The 17,710-nt window shown below is 34.7% G+C and overlaps 1 protein-coding gene across 1 annotated transcript in view; it reads left to right on the plus strand.

The window, feature by feature from the left end:
• Positions 1–17,710, plus strand: part of HDX (highly divergent homeobox) — a 125,334-nt gene that overhangs the window by 22,619 nt on the left and 85,005 nt on the right. Inside the window, exons 2-3 of the mRNA XM_040999769.1 lie at positions 6,121–6,267; positions 10,943–12,052. Coding sequence (XP_040855703.1) covers positions 6,121–6,267; positions 10,943–12,052 — 1,257 coding nt within the window. The remainder of the gene's footprint in view (positions 1–6,120; positions 6,268–10,942; positions 12,053–17,710) is intronic.

The raw sequence follows: 17,710 nt of genomic DNA on the forward strand, positions 1-17,710 counted from the left end.
TAAAATACCATTTTCTCTTTTTAAACTCCTTAAAAATATATGGCTATTGAAAAGAAAACTGGTAGCATTGCTTAGTGTAGCTTACAATATACATGGGAGGACTACTTACAACAACTATGCCATCAAGGGGGAGAGGAAATGGGATAAAATGGTTGCAGTTGAGGTTGTAAAATATTCACTATGTACAAAAGAAAAATCCACTATGCATAGTATAATCTCTAATAATCACTTTAAAACATATAAAGTAATTTAGCCAAAAAGACAATGATTTGAAGCAGAATATCATAGATGCATTTTAAAAATGCATAAAAAGTTGGTAAAGGGTAAAAAGAAACGAGCAAACAAAATTGCTAATAATATGGTATACCGAAATCCAACCATATCAGTAATTGCAGTAAATTTAAGTAGACTTCATTCAGTCCTTTACCAATTCAACTTATTCTTAGAAACTTCCAAATAAAAAGAAAGACATTTTTACATTAATTTTTAAAAATTACCTATATGGGTTTTAAAAGAAATCCTCCTCATATCTAAAGATACAGGTTGAAATAAAAGTCCAGTAATAGTGATATGCAAGGACATTGTAATCAGAACAAAGACGTGTGTGTACATTAGTCCCTGGAAAACAGAATTCTGAGCGATTAATAGTTAAAGAAATAAAGAGTGATGTTTACCTAATAGCTAAAGAAAATAAAGGGTCAATTAATCAAAAGGGTGCAATAATTAAAAATGTGTAACAATAGACCTCTACAATATAAAACAAAATGGATAAAACTGGAAATATAAATAGACAAATTAACAGTTACACTTGGAGATCATAGTATTCCTGTTTCAGTAATTGATGGAGGAAGTAGTAATTAAATCAGTAAGGATGTAGAAGACATAAACATCATTAATACACATAACATTAAATTTCATAAATTAAACGTTTTAAACTGTCCATCCAATAATATCAGAATGTACATTCTTTCAAATACTCATAAAACATTCACCAAAAAAAAACAAAGTCATAAAATTTTAAATGTTTTTTAACTTTAGTTTTTACTTAGTTTTAGTAGATTGTAAATACAATTTTTAGAATATAGCAATTCCTCCCTCTCATTATCCTTACTTCTTCCTTTTTTTATTTAGAGGCAACATCTTTTAAATTGCATTACAGTACAAAGGCTTAAGGTTTCACCAAATATATGTTAAACAAGTAAAAGGCAGATGATTCCAGTTTAATGGAAATGTAAACAACAACTATAAGCAATGGCTGGAAAAAAATGATAACCCATATGCAATAAATTTTAAAGTGAAATAATATAGTGTTCTCTAATTATAAATAAACTAAAATCAATGGCAGAATAATAAGTAAAACTCCCTATATTTTTAATGAGATAATAAATATTAAAAATGAAAAAAATACTTCTATTTTTGAAGTTGTATTTTTTAAGATTCATTTTTATTGGAAAGTTAGATATATACAGAGAGGAGGAGAGACAGAGAGGAAGAACTGCCCTCTGCTAATTCACTCCCGAAGCAGCTGCAAAGGCTGGAGCTGAGCCAATCCAAAGCCAGGAACCCTGAGCCTCCTCTAGGTCTCCCACATGGGTGCAGGGTCCCAAGGCTTTGGGCTGTCTTCGACTACTTTTCGGAGTCACAAGCATGGAGCTGGATGGGAAGCAGGGCTGCCGGGATTAAAATCAGTGCAGATATGGGATCCTGGTGCATGCAAAGTAAGGATTTTAGCTTCTAGGCTATTGCGTCGGTACCAAAAATGCTTATAATTTTTACTTACAATAAATTTATACTGTCATAATTTGCATGATACAGCCAAAGTAGTATTTGTAAGTGTATTTATAACATTAACTTCTTTTTAAAAGTTTAATCAGATCTGGTGCTATGGCCTATTGGGGAGTATTTGCAATACTATCATTCTGTATGGGCAACAATTCTAGTCTAGTCTGCTCCACTTACAATCGAGCTCCCTGTTGTTGTGCCAGGATAAAAAGTAAAGGATGATCCAAGTGTGTGGACTCCTACACCTGTGTGGGAGACCTAGAACAAGCTCTGGGCTCCTATCTTCAGCCTAACACAGACCTGGCTATTGAAGTCTTTGGAGGTGTGAACCAATGGGTGAAAGATCTTTCTTGTTCTCTGTAGCTCTGACTCAAACCCTTTAAAAAAATCTGTCTACAAAATGACTTTGACATCTTTATTCATACAACAAAACTTGAAATAGCCTAAATGCCATTCAAAAGATGGATGCATTGACTATGATTCATTGGTAGGAACAGTGTAAACAAAAGGGGGGAAACTATTGACAATGCACAGTAACACGAATGGATCTCAAATGCACTATGCTATAAAACAAATAACTAGACTCAGGAAGCTCTACAATGGGTGATTCCAGTTACATGATAGTCTATAAAAATTATAAAAACAGATCATTGGTATCTTTTCCAAATATTTCCTGAATTTGTATTTCTATATTTTGCTCTTGTATTTACAATTATTTATACCATTGAGTTATCTGCTGATCCTCTAAAAAAAAAAACACATCATTGGTTATCAAGAACTTGAAGGATTGATTATAAAGAGATACCATGCGAACATCTTTTGGAATAATGGAACATTACTATCAATTGTAGTGGTGGTTTCACAACTACAATCCTTTATCTTAACTCATAAAACCTTAAACTGAAAAAAAAGGAAAGTTTAAAAGTGACTAATAATAATGGATATAAAGGACACTGTTAAAATAGACATGTTGGTCAAGATGAAGATAGTCAAAGTTCTATATTAATTTCACCTCCACATTTGTAAGCAAAAACATTAATAGATCACTCAAAGTTCAAATATTCAATACTGAAAGGCAGCTGTTACGTTAGAATTGGTGAGAATTTTACAGATTCCTCATATCTCCAAATCAAGTTTCCCCAAAATGTTTACTTACAAGTAAATTGTTTTAGGACTGCCCAAATTGTTTACCAGACAAAACACTCTTGTGGTATTGATATGCTTTTGAGTATAGCATCAACAATGTAAGAACAGTGTTGCATAGAGATTTGTCTGAAATATTTCCATGTCAAAATATAGTCAGCCTTAGCTATCTGGAACCCCTAAGGAAATACTCATTCCTATAAGCTTTATTTTTCGGCTACTTCTGACGCAAAAGATAAAAATATCTTATTCATTGTCCCGCTTGTTTGAACAGAATATGCTGAACATAATTTGATCGTCACTATATGACATAGAGGATTCAATAAAGTGCTAAATTCCAAATCTGAGACAAGAGTCATTGCTCCTCTGTATATGATAGATAAGTTTGAGTCATATAAAGGTTTGAGTTATGCTAAACATAGAAATAGTTTGTAACTTTAAATATTTTTTTAATTGTTAATAACATTGTATCATGTGATACAGTTTTATAGGCACTGGGATTCCCCCCACCCCTCCCACAACCCTACCCCCATGGTGGATTCCTCCACCTTGCTGCATAATCACAGTTGAAGTTCAATTGGAATTCATTCATTTTAAGCATATACCTAGCATAGAGTCCAGCATCTTATTGTCCAGATAAGTTCAGCGGCTTCTTGGGGAGACCTTCTCTGGTCTGAAGGTAGAGCTAACAGAGTAAAGTCCCGGTCAGTTAAAAGCCTCTACAAAACATCAGCAACAATTTACAATGTTATGAAATTGATTGACATAGTATTGAGTAAACAATATGTTAAAAGTAATGCAAGTTCAATTTTTCACAACGCATGGGTTGAGACAGTACATCAATCTATGTATCCTAACTTTTTTGTAACAACCCAGATTGGTAGGTAATATAACCCATCATTCCACAAATTAAAATGGTTGTTCACATACATCAAGTTACTTACTGAAGAGTTAGCAGGGGAATTGAGCTAAAACACAGATCTTGTTACTTCAATATTTAATACCCTGATTGAGCCAATTTCATATGGCAACCTAACGAACATCAGCTCTTGAGTAGCGAGTAACTTGTCATTTTATCTTCCACATTAACAAGAACCCAGTTTTGAAAGTGAATATCTTAAAGACCCTGTTCCCAACTTTTTTTTAACAAATGATAAGAACTTTGTGCTGTTATCATCTTGTGCCTACATAGAGGAAGATAACTAGAGCAGGTAGAGATACTGACAAGTTATCTTATTCAGATGGTGTTGTCTTCCTGTAATAAAGTTCGTTTAATTTGACAGAAAAATAGTGGCTCTCATGAGCAGAGTGACATCACTGAGATTGTTACTGCCTTTAAGGGGAAATGTAAAAAGATCACATAATTACCTATGTTCAAGGTGTAAACTATAGAAGTTGGCTTGGCTACTGCTTATCAACAGCGAAAAACCTGCTATGCTTTCAAAAGACTCATATCATACTAGATTAAATGAAGCAGCACTTGCTAATCAACAGAAAAACACCCATTACTAGAGAAGCTATCCTCTCACTTAGGAATCTCCCATGCCTTGTACTCTTGGCTGTTTACAGTGTGTACAGCTTTGTAGAAAGGCATTAGAGCCATTGCCCAGATTACGTACTTTGGTGACTAGAAGATTCCCGTCCTCTGAATCCATTCCACAGTGGTATCTTGATTCAAAAATACATACTAGAGAAGGTATTTCAGGTATTTTTACCTGCAACTTCTGGTTGTTTTGCAGATCATGGCTGTGCCATTTAGGAGACGTAACCCGAAATTGCTCAGGAAACTGGTAACCACCTAATCAAAGTTGCATCTGCATGAACCATCCCTATTAACTAACTCAAAAATTCCTGAAAACTTGGTTAGGCTGCATGTAAGAGAATTGTACTTTCACATTAGTGTACTTGAATAACCCACTCCGCAGAAAGTCAGTGAAGATCTCTGGTTCTGAAGGTTGCAAGGAGAAATTTAACTTTATCTTTAACATGGCATTTCCCACATTTTGCTCTAATGAATTCTCTTAACATTAGATAGAGAGATAGGTGGAAACAAGAAAGTCAGTGCACAAATTAATACCCTTCTTGGACTCCTTTTACTAAGAAAAGTGGATGTTACTTTGTATTTTCATGTCAATACAGTTGACTGTTTTATACATAGTGTGCCAGAAACATTTCCATTTGTTTTGGATTTTAGTATTTTTGTTATTAATATTCTCATTTTGAAGGGACACTTTTCTTGTGAAATATTTTCTTTCTGTCAACTTTCAGGAATAACAATTTCAGTATGACTAGTTTGAATAAGAATTTGAAATTGTCTTAATCCAATTACAAGTGTTGTTCATAAATACACAGCTGGAATTCACGTTTTTAAAAGTAATTTAAGCTGCTTCTGATTTGGGAGATTAACAGAGTCATTGTTCCTCAATACAAATTGTGTTATTAGGAAAATGGCACCTTTTTATGTACTTTGTCTAATTATGATAGTATCGATTTAATAGGTACACAGCTTCACGTAGCTTATTTTTAATAAAGTATCTATTATTTGAATTTTGATTTAGACACTGCAGTAACTAAAGCAATTATGTTGACCAGAATTGTGTAAAAGGAGGAAATTTTAATAGTTACTGAAACGTCATGTTTACTTTCAAGCTTTAAAGAAAGGTTTTTGTTTCTTTTTTTAATATGTAAAAGAACCCCTTTATCCTAGAAAGAGGCAAAAGAGTCCTCTTTTGTTCCACACCATAGCTTCTGCCTGTTAAGACATACACCAGATGCCTGGCTTGACAAAGAACAGTGAGTGCCCCTGGTGGTAATTGACCACGTATGGCTACCACCATCCCTGGCTTTACTAGCCATAAATATTTATTTCCATGAAAGAACCTTTTTTTCCCCCCTCACTCCATGCACTGAGGCTAACCAGATAAGGGCTTTCCTCCCTTTTTCTTTTCCTTTTTGCCCTTAAAGTTGGTGCTCTTTCTGGAAAAAAAAAGTCAGTGTTTGTATTATGTATATATTTTTCAGTGAGAAGCTGTCTCCCTTTAGCACACAAATTACTGTCCATTACTGGAGATCAATTCATTTAAAGAAATTTTGCAGCTTGGAAGCCCTGAAATTGTATTGAAAGACGAAATTGTACAAATTCTACACATACCAAATTCCTATTCCAATTTTCAGAGTATCTTCTTTTATTTTTAGATGAATCTACGTTCTGTATTTACTGTAGAGCAACAAAGGATTTTACAGCGTTATTATGAAAATGGAATGACAAATCAAAGTAAAAATTGCTTCCAGCTCATATTACAGTGTGCACAGGAGACTAAGCTGGACTTCAGTGTAGTCAGGGTAAGTATTGAGGTCTTGCACTCAAATTTATAGCTTTTTATTACAAATGACATTTGCTTACCTTGAAAAAACCCATTCAGGTTATGAAGTCACTAATGTATTAGCAGCTTCATTTTCCTTATACAGCAATATCTAGTTTTTAACATATAGAACTAATCATTTAGTGTGTATTTGCCTCTTAAATACCTTGAAAATACCAAATCTTTGCAGTATAATGATATCATTATGAAAATCCTAATTCTTTAAACTAACAAATAACTATATAATCAATTGTTGGTTTCATGCTTTCTTTAAACCACACATTAGTCTAGATTTAGTCCTTCCAAACGGAAGGACAATATCTGTGAAACAGGTATTTACAATGGGAATGCTGTGCATATTTTTCATTGTATTTGAATTTTTCATTAGTTATTCATAACTTCAGTATTTGTGTCCTTTTAAGAAAACATAGCCTTTTGTACAGAAACTACCTTTTAAAATGCATGCTTTGTAATGGGTTAAAGAGCAAGAGACAAGAAATCCCTAGGGAGGAGATTTTTCTTTTATCATGACCAAGATTATTCAGTTGTAAATCTCTAAGTTGCTATGTGTTCTTGCAAGGCAATGAGAAAGTGATAGGAGGCAAAAGATAAATCCACCACCACTTGTCACAGATTTTATTGAGTGCACAGGCCCTTTCATGTTTGTTTGAACATGCTACAAATCCTGTTGGTGTGAAACCTTAGTAATTCAAAGATTGCCAACATTCCCATTCTTGGCATTCATTAGGCAAATTTGCAAAACAGAGAGTATCTGTTTTTAAGTTTATTTTCCTGTCAGATAACTCTTCCAAGATTTTTAAAAGATAAAAATCTCTGGATAATCAGAATTCTTTAGAAAATATATTTCCTAATGATTAAATGACATATTCACCTTCAAATAGGGGATTGGGCCACCAGTTCTTAAAAAAAATATCCAGAACATCTGCTTCTTATTTGCTGATAGACATCACCATACAACCAGAAATTTACTGCCTATCTATATGTCCTATTTAAAATATCTTTACAAAACAAACTTCCAGAAAAAAGTTCCAAATTATATTAGAAGTAATATAAAAATATATAACGCTTCAAGTTGATGAAATTCACTTCATAAATACGAACTTTTTTTCTACAATAGTTTCATTGTGTTATTTTGTGTGTGTGTGTGTGTGTGTGTGTGATTTATCTTGAATTGCCTTAAAGTGAAAAGCCTTCCTAGGCAACAACATTGTGGAGTGTTACCGTTCATATTTCCAATTTGTTATTACAATCTTCCCCTCATGATTTACCTGATTGTGCTTAAAGATTGAGAGTGTCCAAATGTAGAAATTTTTACTTACGCTCCAAAGAGTCTGAAAATATTAACAATAGAAAATGAAGTTTTAAATTCTTGGAAGATTACAAGTAAAATGTAACGTAAGTTATGAGTGACTGTGAAAAAAGATTTGTTCTCTTTAACCTAGAAAAGTGTTAGATTTCCTCAGAATATCAGGCTTCCTAATCTACATCCCAAGACAGTCTTGATAGCTGTTTTTGTTCAGCGGAAAAAGGTTCCTCATGCCCCATTCCGGCCCTAGGCCTGCACTATTTTGCTAGGTCTATATTCTCTACTTAAAAGATGCCTTTCTCTATTATTTTGTCAAACTATTTTTTGTGTTTTTCCTCAAAAGTTATCAACTCCTACTGCATTAACAACCTGATTTAGATGTAAAGAGGATCCAGAAGTTTAAAACATCCAAGAGAAAAATATAAGTTAAAGGAGCATGGGGAAACAAGAAGGTATAGAGAAAGGAAAAAGAAAAAATGAAAATAGAATTTTCTGAACACTAAACTTTGGTGATTAAATGCCTTTCATTCTTTTTTCTTATATAGTATTACTTCATTTATTTCTCACACCAAAATCTCATATGGATTTTGTTTGATCCTTTTTTTCCCATTTCATTAACAAGATATTGACAAGGCATCTGATATACAATGGTAAATTTTGTTTTCCATGCAGTTTTAATTTGTTTTTTTAGTAATGAGTTTTCATTATTTTCAAAGCTTCAAATGGAAATGTTTTTAAAATATATGCTTTTCCACTTTTCTTCAAGAGTATGCAAACAACAACTAAATCTATCACTTTTTTGACTCAGAGTTTTCATGAAGGAAATCAATTACATCGTGTTATAAAATAATGGTGCTCAATACTTGGTAACATATATGGGATTAATTACCACATTCTATTAAAAAAAATAACTCCAGGCAAATTAGTGATTTTAAAAAAGTAAGTTCTGTTGTTTTCCTTTTCTTCTTGTTTTTAGCTAGCAATACTTAGTGAGCATTTTAGTTTTGGTGCTATGTGGGTACCTAGCAACAGCAACCTCTATCAGCAATGCCCTTTATTTTTTTTTTCTTCATTGTAGAAGAAGGTGCAATAGTTGTTACAGTTATGTAAAAAATCAGAGAAAATGAGTCCTAAGAGTAGGGGTGGTCCTCTTTGAGAAGCACATAGATCTTGTGAGATCTATATTGGCTGTGTTCTGAAAAAAATGAGTTTGCTAGATAGCTCTTTCATATATGCATATTATTCCATTCCATTTTATTTTTTGATGGGTACATTATAATAATATACAGCGAGCTATAGAACAGCTACAAATAATATGGAATATATGCATACACTATGCACAGACACACAGAGAAGTATAGGTATCAACTGTGTAAGTAAGGCATGTAAATTCACAGCGCACTAAGATCACTCTTCACCTGCCTGAGTGGAGTATCACATGAAGAGACCATACTAAGTTATATTGCTTTGTAAATAGAGCCAAAATGTCCTCCAGTTCTTTAATCATTCTTAAATTCTAATTGTACTAGTTCACAGGCTTCTTAAAGTAAATCTTATATTGTTTTAAAAATTAGATACAAATGCATCAGGTTTCCCACACTTTTTTAAGCCACAGCATGGCAGTTCATTTTTGAGTATTTCTAAAATTCGCCTTTTAGGAAATTACATTTATACAAAATGTTCCTGTTAGAATACTTCTCTTGGGTATAAACCTTAAAGACTGAGGTTTTTTTCCACTCTCCCCTGTGACGTTTTTACTAACATGTCCTTCTGATTGTAATTCTCACTCCTGCTGTTTCATGACAGTAAGTGTTCAAAAATTTCCAATGCTGCATGTGAAGCAAAAGGGAGCATCAAAGTTTCTGGAACATTATCTGATAGGAAAAGTTATAATTATAAAAGTAAAAAAGATGACTAGTTCAGGGATTTCTAAACACCTCATGTGGAGTAGTGGAAAGTAAATGTACTTTCAGTTCAGGTAAAACTGAATCTTTCCTCTGCCATTTGCTGGCAAAATGTCTTTCTGTAGTCTACTGATTGGTTCTGAATTGCAGTTTCTTCATTTATGATATTAAGAAGCCTCTATCAAAAAATATATGTAGATAAAGCTGACATAATGGAAATCCAATACATACGCATTTTGAAAAAAAAATACAAGGTTTGGTAATCACTTTATGAAATATATTATTGTTGCATAGTTTATAAAGAATCATGATTTAGTGCAATAATACAAAAGTAATTATAATAAATGACTTGCAAAAAATGTGCATTTTGTAATCCAATCTTAAATGCCAGCTACTGGTGTTATTTTTATTAGTAATATTTTCAGGTTATGAAAGTAATATATATTCATTTTATAAAAGTTTGTAAGTAGAGAAAAATATAAAGAAAAGGAAATAACTACCATATATTAATGACAAACTGAAAAAAATTACTTTCAACTCGTAACAAAGTGTTGCTGTCTTTAGTAGAAAATTGTTTTTGGAAATCAATTTAAAAAGGCAAACACCCAAATATGAAAATGAGTAAAGGTAAAGAATATATAATCCTATAAAAGTAATATAGTTACCATAAAATTTCATATCAAATCAGCAACTGTATAACTTATTAATTCAAAAACTAGCAAAGGCTACAAAAAGGTGATACAAACTGCTGCTGGGAGCAAAGGAAATCCTAATTCATATATTGGAGGATACTTTAAAAGTATCAGAGCTTTATGGTTTCCCTTCTAATAGTATATTGTAATGAACCAAGGTACAAGATTATATGTGTCATGGAATCATTGCAATATAGTTTATAATAAACGTTTCTTAAAAGAGTGCATATCAGCAATATTAAATCAAGTCGTGATATATCTATATGAAGAATTCATTAAACCTGAAGATTGTAAATATGTGTATTTAACGATGCTTTCACTTTCTAATATCATTGATCTACCTTTAGAATGCTATCATTTAAAAAATACATGATGAAGATCATTACATATAAACTTTTGCTTACATCTGTCATTATTTTAATGTAAATGTCCAGAAAGATATTTACTGGATTAAAGGATATAAACATTTCTGGAATTGTTGATATATATTAGTTGGATGTGTTTTGAGGAAAAGCAGAGCAATAATATACTCTGGTCTTAAAGTTCCTAGATATTTGAGTCCTTGATCATCTTTGCCCTATAATTTAGTAACTGCTTCTTTTATTGTATCTTTTTAGCTGACCTTTGTATAGGTCTTGGTTCTGTGGCAGATGAGAATAGTTTGACTTAGTAATATTTTCTTGCTTTGCTGTTGAAATTTTTTCTTAAAACATTACTGTTTTATTCTTCCAGACGTGGGTTGGCAATAAGAGAAGAAAAATGAGTAGCAAAAATTCTGAATCAGGAACAACTGCAACTGTTTCTGGTACCTCTTTGGCAGCTCCAGACATTACAGTCAGAAATGTGGTTAATGCTGCTCAACCCTCAAGCCAACAATCTTCTTGGACATCAGCCAACAATGACGTCATTGTTACTGGTATATACAGTCCAGCCAGTTCGTCAAGTAGACCAGGGACAACCAAGCATACAAATACACAAATTACAGAAGCGCATAAAATTCCTATTCAGAAAACAACCAACAAAAATGATACTGAATTTCAGTTGCACATTCCTGTTCAAAGACAAGTAGCACACTGTAAAAATGCCTCCCTGCTCCTGGGTGAAAAGACAATTATTTTGTCAAGACAGACAAGTGTCCTAAATGCCGGAAACTCAGTATACAATCATACAAAGAAAAACTATGGCAGCTCTTCAGTACAAGCTTCTGAAATCACAGTACCTCAAAAGCCATCTGTGTGCCACAGACCTTGCAAAATTGAGCCCATTGGGATTCAAAGATCATATAAGCCTGAACACACAGGTTTAGCATCACACAACTTATGTGGACAAAAGCCAACAGTTAGAGATCCTTACTGCAGAACTCAGAATTTAGAAATCCGCGAGGTTTTTTCCCTGGCAGTTAGTGATTACCCCCAGAGAATTCTGGGGAACAATATACCACAGAAGTCTAGCTCAGCAGAAGGAACTTGTTTGTCCATTGCCATGGAGACAGGAGATGCTGAGGATGAATATGCCAGAGAAGAAGAGTTGGCATCGATGGGAGCACAAATATCAAGCTACTCAAGATTTTATGAAAGTGGCAGTTCCCTTCGAGCTGAGAACCAAAGTACAACTTTGTCTGGACCAGGAAGAAACATGCCAAATTCACAAATGGTGAATATCAGAGATTTGTCAGACAACGTACTGTATCAAAATAGAGACTACCATTTGACACCACGGACCTCATTACATACAGCCTCGAGTACGATGTACAGTACTACAAATCCATCAAGGAATAATTTTTCTCCACATTTTGCATCGTCAAACCAATTGAGGTTATCACAAAACCAAAACAATTATCAGGTAATATATAAACTTTTTATCACTTTAAAAATTTTTTTCCATGATGTGATTTTATAAGCACAGGGATTTCTCCTTTTACAATATTAGAATATTGTAAATAGTGTAATACTATTACAATAGTGTAAAAATACTTCAGCAATTGCCACAAGTCATTCATTTTGCTGTTTATGTGTGTTAAGAATTCTAGGTGTAGGCAATGGTAGAAAGCTCAGCATCCTATTGTCCACATATATTTAACAGTTTAATTGAGAGCCCTCTTTTTTTATTCAGGAGGAGAGTATGCGTACTGCAATGTTGTAACTGTTTTAAAAGGCTATGTTTGGTTTTTAACAAGCTGCATCCACTTAGACTTAGGACCAAAGTCACCAATATTTTAAGATAACTTGAAAATTTTGGCTCAGAGCTGTGTTTTGGGCTCAACTTCTTGAAGAATCTTGTGATTTCTTTGTCATGTATAAAATGATGAGTTTTCTGTTAATAGAATATAGTTGTTTTTATAACATGGCAGCTTTCCCTTGACATTTAAAATGATTTTGTTCAGGAAATTGTAGCTTTATGGGAAACACAGCATTTCCTATCACTAAAATAGGATTAAATTGGCTAGGCTCATTCTCTTGAACATAGATTATTCCTATAATGGTTTTTACTCAGTGAATACTGCTTTCCCTGGATACAGAGCTAAGCAAGTCAATCTTCCCCCAGATATTGGTGGTTGAAAAGTCAGAGTCTGCAGAGCAGCAAATGGCTTCTTCTAAAAGTAAATGATTTTTTTTTTTTAAATTATTATTATTATTATCATTTTATGATACAACTCCATAGGCTCCTTGCATTTCCCTAATCCCAGCCACAATTTCCCCTCCCACACCTAGTTCCTCTATATCATTACTATAGTATAGATCTTCATACACTCTCATATGTCCGTCATTGCAGGCATGGACAATGGCAGAGAGTCCAGCATCCTATTGTCAAGATATAGTAAACAGTTTCATAGGGAGTCCATCTTTGTCTGGAAGTAGAGATGCATACTACAATGTATCCTCACATCTGGATGTTAGTCTCCATTTCACAGCTACTGTATATCCCCTGAAATGAAAAGTCATAATACAAAATCAACAATAGAGGGAAAAATAGAGATTTACAATGCCATGAAGTCAAATTACATGCTGCTAGGTACCATAGTCTCCATTACAGTTACTATACATACCCTTAAATGAAAAGCCACAAAACAAAATCAATAACAGGAAGAAAAAAGAAATTAACAACACCATGAAGTTAAAAAACATGCTACTAAATGACTAACATGTAGCTGAAGAAATGAAAATCAAGAACCTTCTTGCAGAAAATGTTGCTACTGTATGATCTGAGTCATTGAAGAATTTATTCAGAAGAAAGTGTTTTGAAGAGGTGAAACTAACAGAAAACATGAAAACCCATGCGATACCGTTTCTGCCAATTTTTGTTGGTGAAATGTGTCTCTTCTAGACAACAAATAGATGGATTTTGTTTTTAATCCAATCTACTAAGCTATCATGTTTGACTGAGCTTAAGCCGTTTACATTTAGAGTTAAATATACATGGGTGGTACTTTGGTCCTGTCATCTTAGGAATGGGTTGTTCATTGGTTTAGTCTTCTGTTGTCATTTTACTGTGATGTTCTTCACATTTGCCTTTGGTTTTGGTAGGTGCTATTCCTCTTCTCTGTCAAGAGAAAATCTTGAAGTATCATTTGTAGGGCAGGTTTGGAAGAGGCAAATTTTTTTTAGCTTTTCTTTACTGTGGAAGAATTTTATTTCATTTTCAAAGATGAAAGAAAGCTTTGCTGGATTTGTTATCCTAGGCCGACAATTTTATTTTCTTTTAGAATCTGGAATATGTCACTCCATTCTCTTCTGGCCTGTAGAGTTTCCTGTGAGAAATCTCCTGTGAGTTTAATTGGCATTCCTTTATATAGCAATTGATTTTTTTCACATGCACATTTAAGGATCTTTTTCTTATGTACAATTGAAAAGAGCTTGATGATCATGTGTCTTGGTAAAGATCACTTTTGATCAGGCCTATTGGGAGTTCTGTGCCCCTCCTGCATCTTGTTTCCTAATTCTTTCTCTATATTAGGGCAATTTCCCTTTATTATTTCATTAAACATATTTGTAAAACCAGTTTCTTTTTCTGCACCTTCTGGGACTCCCATAACTCTTATGTTAGGCCTCTTAATGGTGTCTTTCAATTCTTGAACACTTTTTGGCCTGATCCAACTCTGCTTCCAGCTTTTTGATTGTTTCCCCCCGTTGACAGAAAATATCTTCCAATTCTAATATTCTTTCTTTTGCTTCCTTCATTCTCTTTTGGAGACTCTCTACTGTACTTTTAATTTGCTCTACTGTGTTTGTGTTCTTAATTTCTGATATATCAGCCTTGATTTGCTTTATTGCTGCCTTAAATTCTTTGAACTCTGGTATGTGCTTCTCATTGTTGATCAGAAGCTTTAAAATGAGTTTTCTGAATTTTGTGACCCCCATTTTCTTGATGTCTTCCTTCGTTAACTCTGAGATTGGCATAGGGTTTTGCTCCTTTGCAGGGGAGTTTTCAGTAATGTTCATTGTGCCTTTGTCTCTTCTTTCATCACTGTACTTCTGCTTAGCAGAGTCTTCTCCTTGGGGCAGGTTTCTAAGCTGAGTCACCCACAGGTCTACAGTTTGATTTTACTTATTGCAGTTGGTACACAACTCTATGCTTGCAGCCAATTGGGTCACTCCCTCCAGTGAGTTCCAGGTCTAGGTTCTTATGTTAGATTTCCACAAAGAACTCCGTAGCCCCAACTCCTGGCTCACCAATCTCCACCTCCTGTGATGCTGTGCTGAGACTGCACCATTGTCTCTGCAACCTTTCTCCCACTTCGTGTTCCAGCACGTCCCAGGATTAGGGACACACCAGTTGTCCTATATAGCTAGGTTGTTGGTGGCGCTGATCTTGCTGGAACCTGTTGGACGTTAGATCTGGATGCCACACGGACCTATTTTGACCCATACGATGCCACAGTCGGTATTATTTTCCTGAGGGACCAGTGCAATCCATGGAACTCAGTGAGTTCTCGCGAGCTCAGCACAAGCACAAATTCCCGCAGTCTAAAGCTTTTGCCACAGTGTACAAAATGGAGCCTGCTGTACCACTACTAGAGTTCTTGATTTGCTGACCATCAGGTATGAGGGCTACCCAGACCTGTCTTGGGTGGAATCTGTAGCATGCCACATTGCTGCAGTTCACTGAGTCAGAAATGAGTTCACTCCCAGCTCAGCGTATGCTCAGTCCTTTCCCTTGCCTTTAACTCCTTATGCAACAGTGCACCCAATTTTCAGCTCTAGGGGGCTGACTGGGCTGTGAAATCCACCCTGTTCTCACACTGCCCATCTGGGATCTGCTGCTCTGTCTCTGCTCCTGGTCAAATCAAAGGGACCAGCAGGACGGACAGTTCTTTGTCTGGGTTCACCTCCCAAGCTCCCAGTGAAAATCCCTTCCCACCTGGTTGCTGGTGGAGTTCCTACTGCTGGTGGAGTTCAGATTTCTGTTAGCTGAATGTTGATGGAGTATCAGTCACTGCAACACCACACCATTGTGTCTGCTGATTTCCTGTGTCTGTCAGTCTCCAGGTACCCCTCTACTGTTGTTCTGTCCTCTCCTATTTCCTGGAATGTGTCCTCTTTGCTTCATCCTGATTAAATGTTTCTCCGTCCGCTTGATCGTGTCCTTACCCTATTCTTCCATCTTGATTCTCCTAAATGCTTTATTAAAACATTAAGTGGGACATTAATGAAATGATCCATCTAGAAATGTTTATAGAGAAAAACATTCAGAGTAAAAATTAAAGCAACTTTAGATCCGTGCACACAGAATAGGTGTTATTTTCTATCATTTCACATAGTCAAATGTTCAGATGTACTTTAAATAAGTTATTTTACAATCTGGTATATGCTTACATCTTTTAAGGCCATGCTTCTGTATGAAAAATTGTGTTAATTTAAATAGCAGAACAAAGCTATTTGGCATTTTACTTGCTACTTGATAGCCCCCCTTCTCTGTTCAACCACAATACTTGAGGTTTATCTAGTTTTAAGATGCTTTAGGACTATTTGTGAATAATGCAATGAACTTTCTTCCAGGGAAGGGGAGAAAAGGGGAAGAAGAGAAAGAGGGAGGCATAGAGAAGGAAGAGGAGAAAGAATTTTCCATCAGCTGATTGCCTAGTTCATTCCCCAACTGTCTGAAACAGCATCTGGGTCTCCCCAACTGATGGTAGGACCCCAACCACTGGAGCCGTCACCTGCAGCTCTCCAGGATGTGCATTAGCAGGAAGCTAAAATTGGGAGTTAAGCCAGAACTCAAACCCAAGCGTTCTGACATGAGTTATGGGTATATATCAAGCAGTCTGTTAATCACTATACTAATTATCCACCCACCCCCTTTTTCTCTTAATTCCCTCCTTCTTACAGTTCACTGCTTCAATAATGTGAAGGAATAATAGTGTAGGAGGTACTCTCTGGCACATGGTTCTGAAAAAAAAAAAAAACAAAGGACCCCATTATAATTAATGTGCATTTTAATTGAAAATCAACTAATTTTCCTATGTTTGTATTTTACTAAATATATTAAAGTAATATTTAATCATACAAATAAAATCCTCTTGAACTTCTCCAGTTTCATTCACCCATATTTTTGTACCTCTTTACTCTTTAGTTTTGTGCTTAAAAGTTGTGATAACATTTAAAAGTACCATTTATTGGTGGCTTACTATGTGCAACACCATATGTCTTTATATAACACTTTATATCTCCTGTATTTAATTTACTCTTCATGATGATGAAAACTAACTAGAATTTTAACCAAATTCTTAAAGATTTTTTTTTTTGAAAGAGCAGCACAAATAGGGAAAGAAAGAGGGGGAGAGAAAGAGAGAAAGGGAGAGAGAGAAAGTGAGAGAGAGAAAGCGCTTCCATTCTCCAAATGGCTGCAACAGCTAGGGATGGGCCAGGCCACAGCCAGGAGCCAGGAACTTCATTTGGACCTCCCACATGGTGAAGTGGCCAAAGCACTGAGTCATCTGCTGCTGCTTTCCTGAGCTGAATTGGATGTGGAAGAGCAAGGACTTGAACAAACAGTTGAAATGTTGTAGTCAGCCAATGCTGTAGTCGTTCACTTTACTGTTAGCGCCATATCACTGACCCCTTTAATCAAATTTTAATTTTTGGCCAGGATCACTGAGTTAATAAACCACACAACCAGAATTCCAACTCAGCAATCTATTATTCATCCGGGTTTTTTCTGCTTTACTTTGGAGTGTAACTACTTCAATTCTCTTTTGAGTTACTAACAATTTTAACAATGTAGTTTAATTTTTAATTTGTCATAAATACACCACTCCCTTAAGGTTAATTTAACCTGTATTTTTATCTTTCTAAAAACTCTATTTTTCTGACAGATCATTTAAAGAAACTAAATCGTTTTTTGTCAAAGAACTTTTTGAATGCAGGAAAACTTAGTAATTATTTTTTGAATATGCATTTCCTTAAAAGAAAGGCAGATTGACGTAAAACTTTAGATAATGAGCTTAGAGACTGGATGGAGTGACATTTAAAACTGGGATCTGCCATTTTCTACTTGTGTGAT

Source organism: Ochotona curzoniae, unplaced genomic scaffold, assembly GCF_017591425.1.
Source record: "Ochotona curzoniae isolate NIBS_2020 unplaced genomic scaffold, NIBS_Ocur_1.0 scaffold_1852, whole genome shotgun sequence".
NCBI lineage: Eukaryota > Metazoa > Chordata > Mammalia > Lagomorpha > Ochotonidae > Ochotona > Ochotona curzoniae.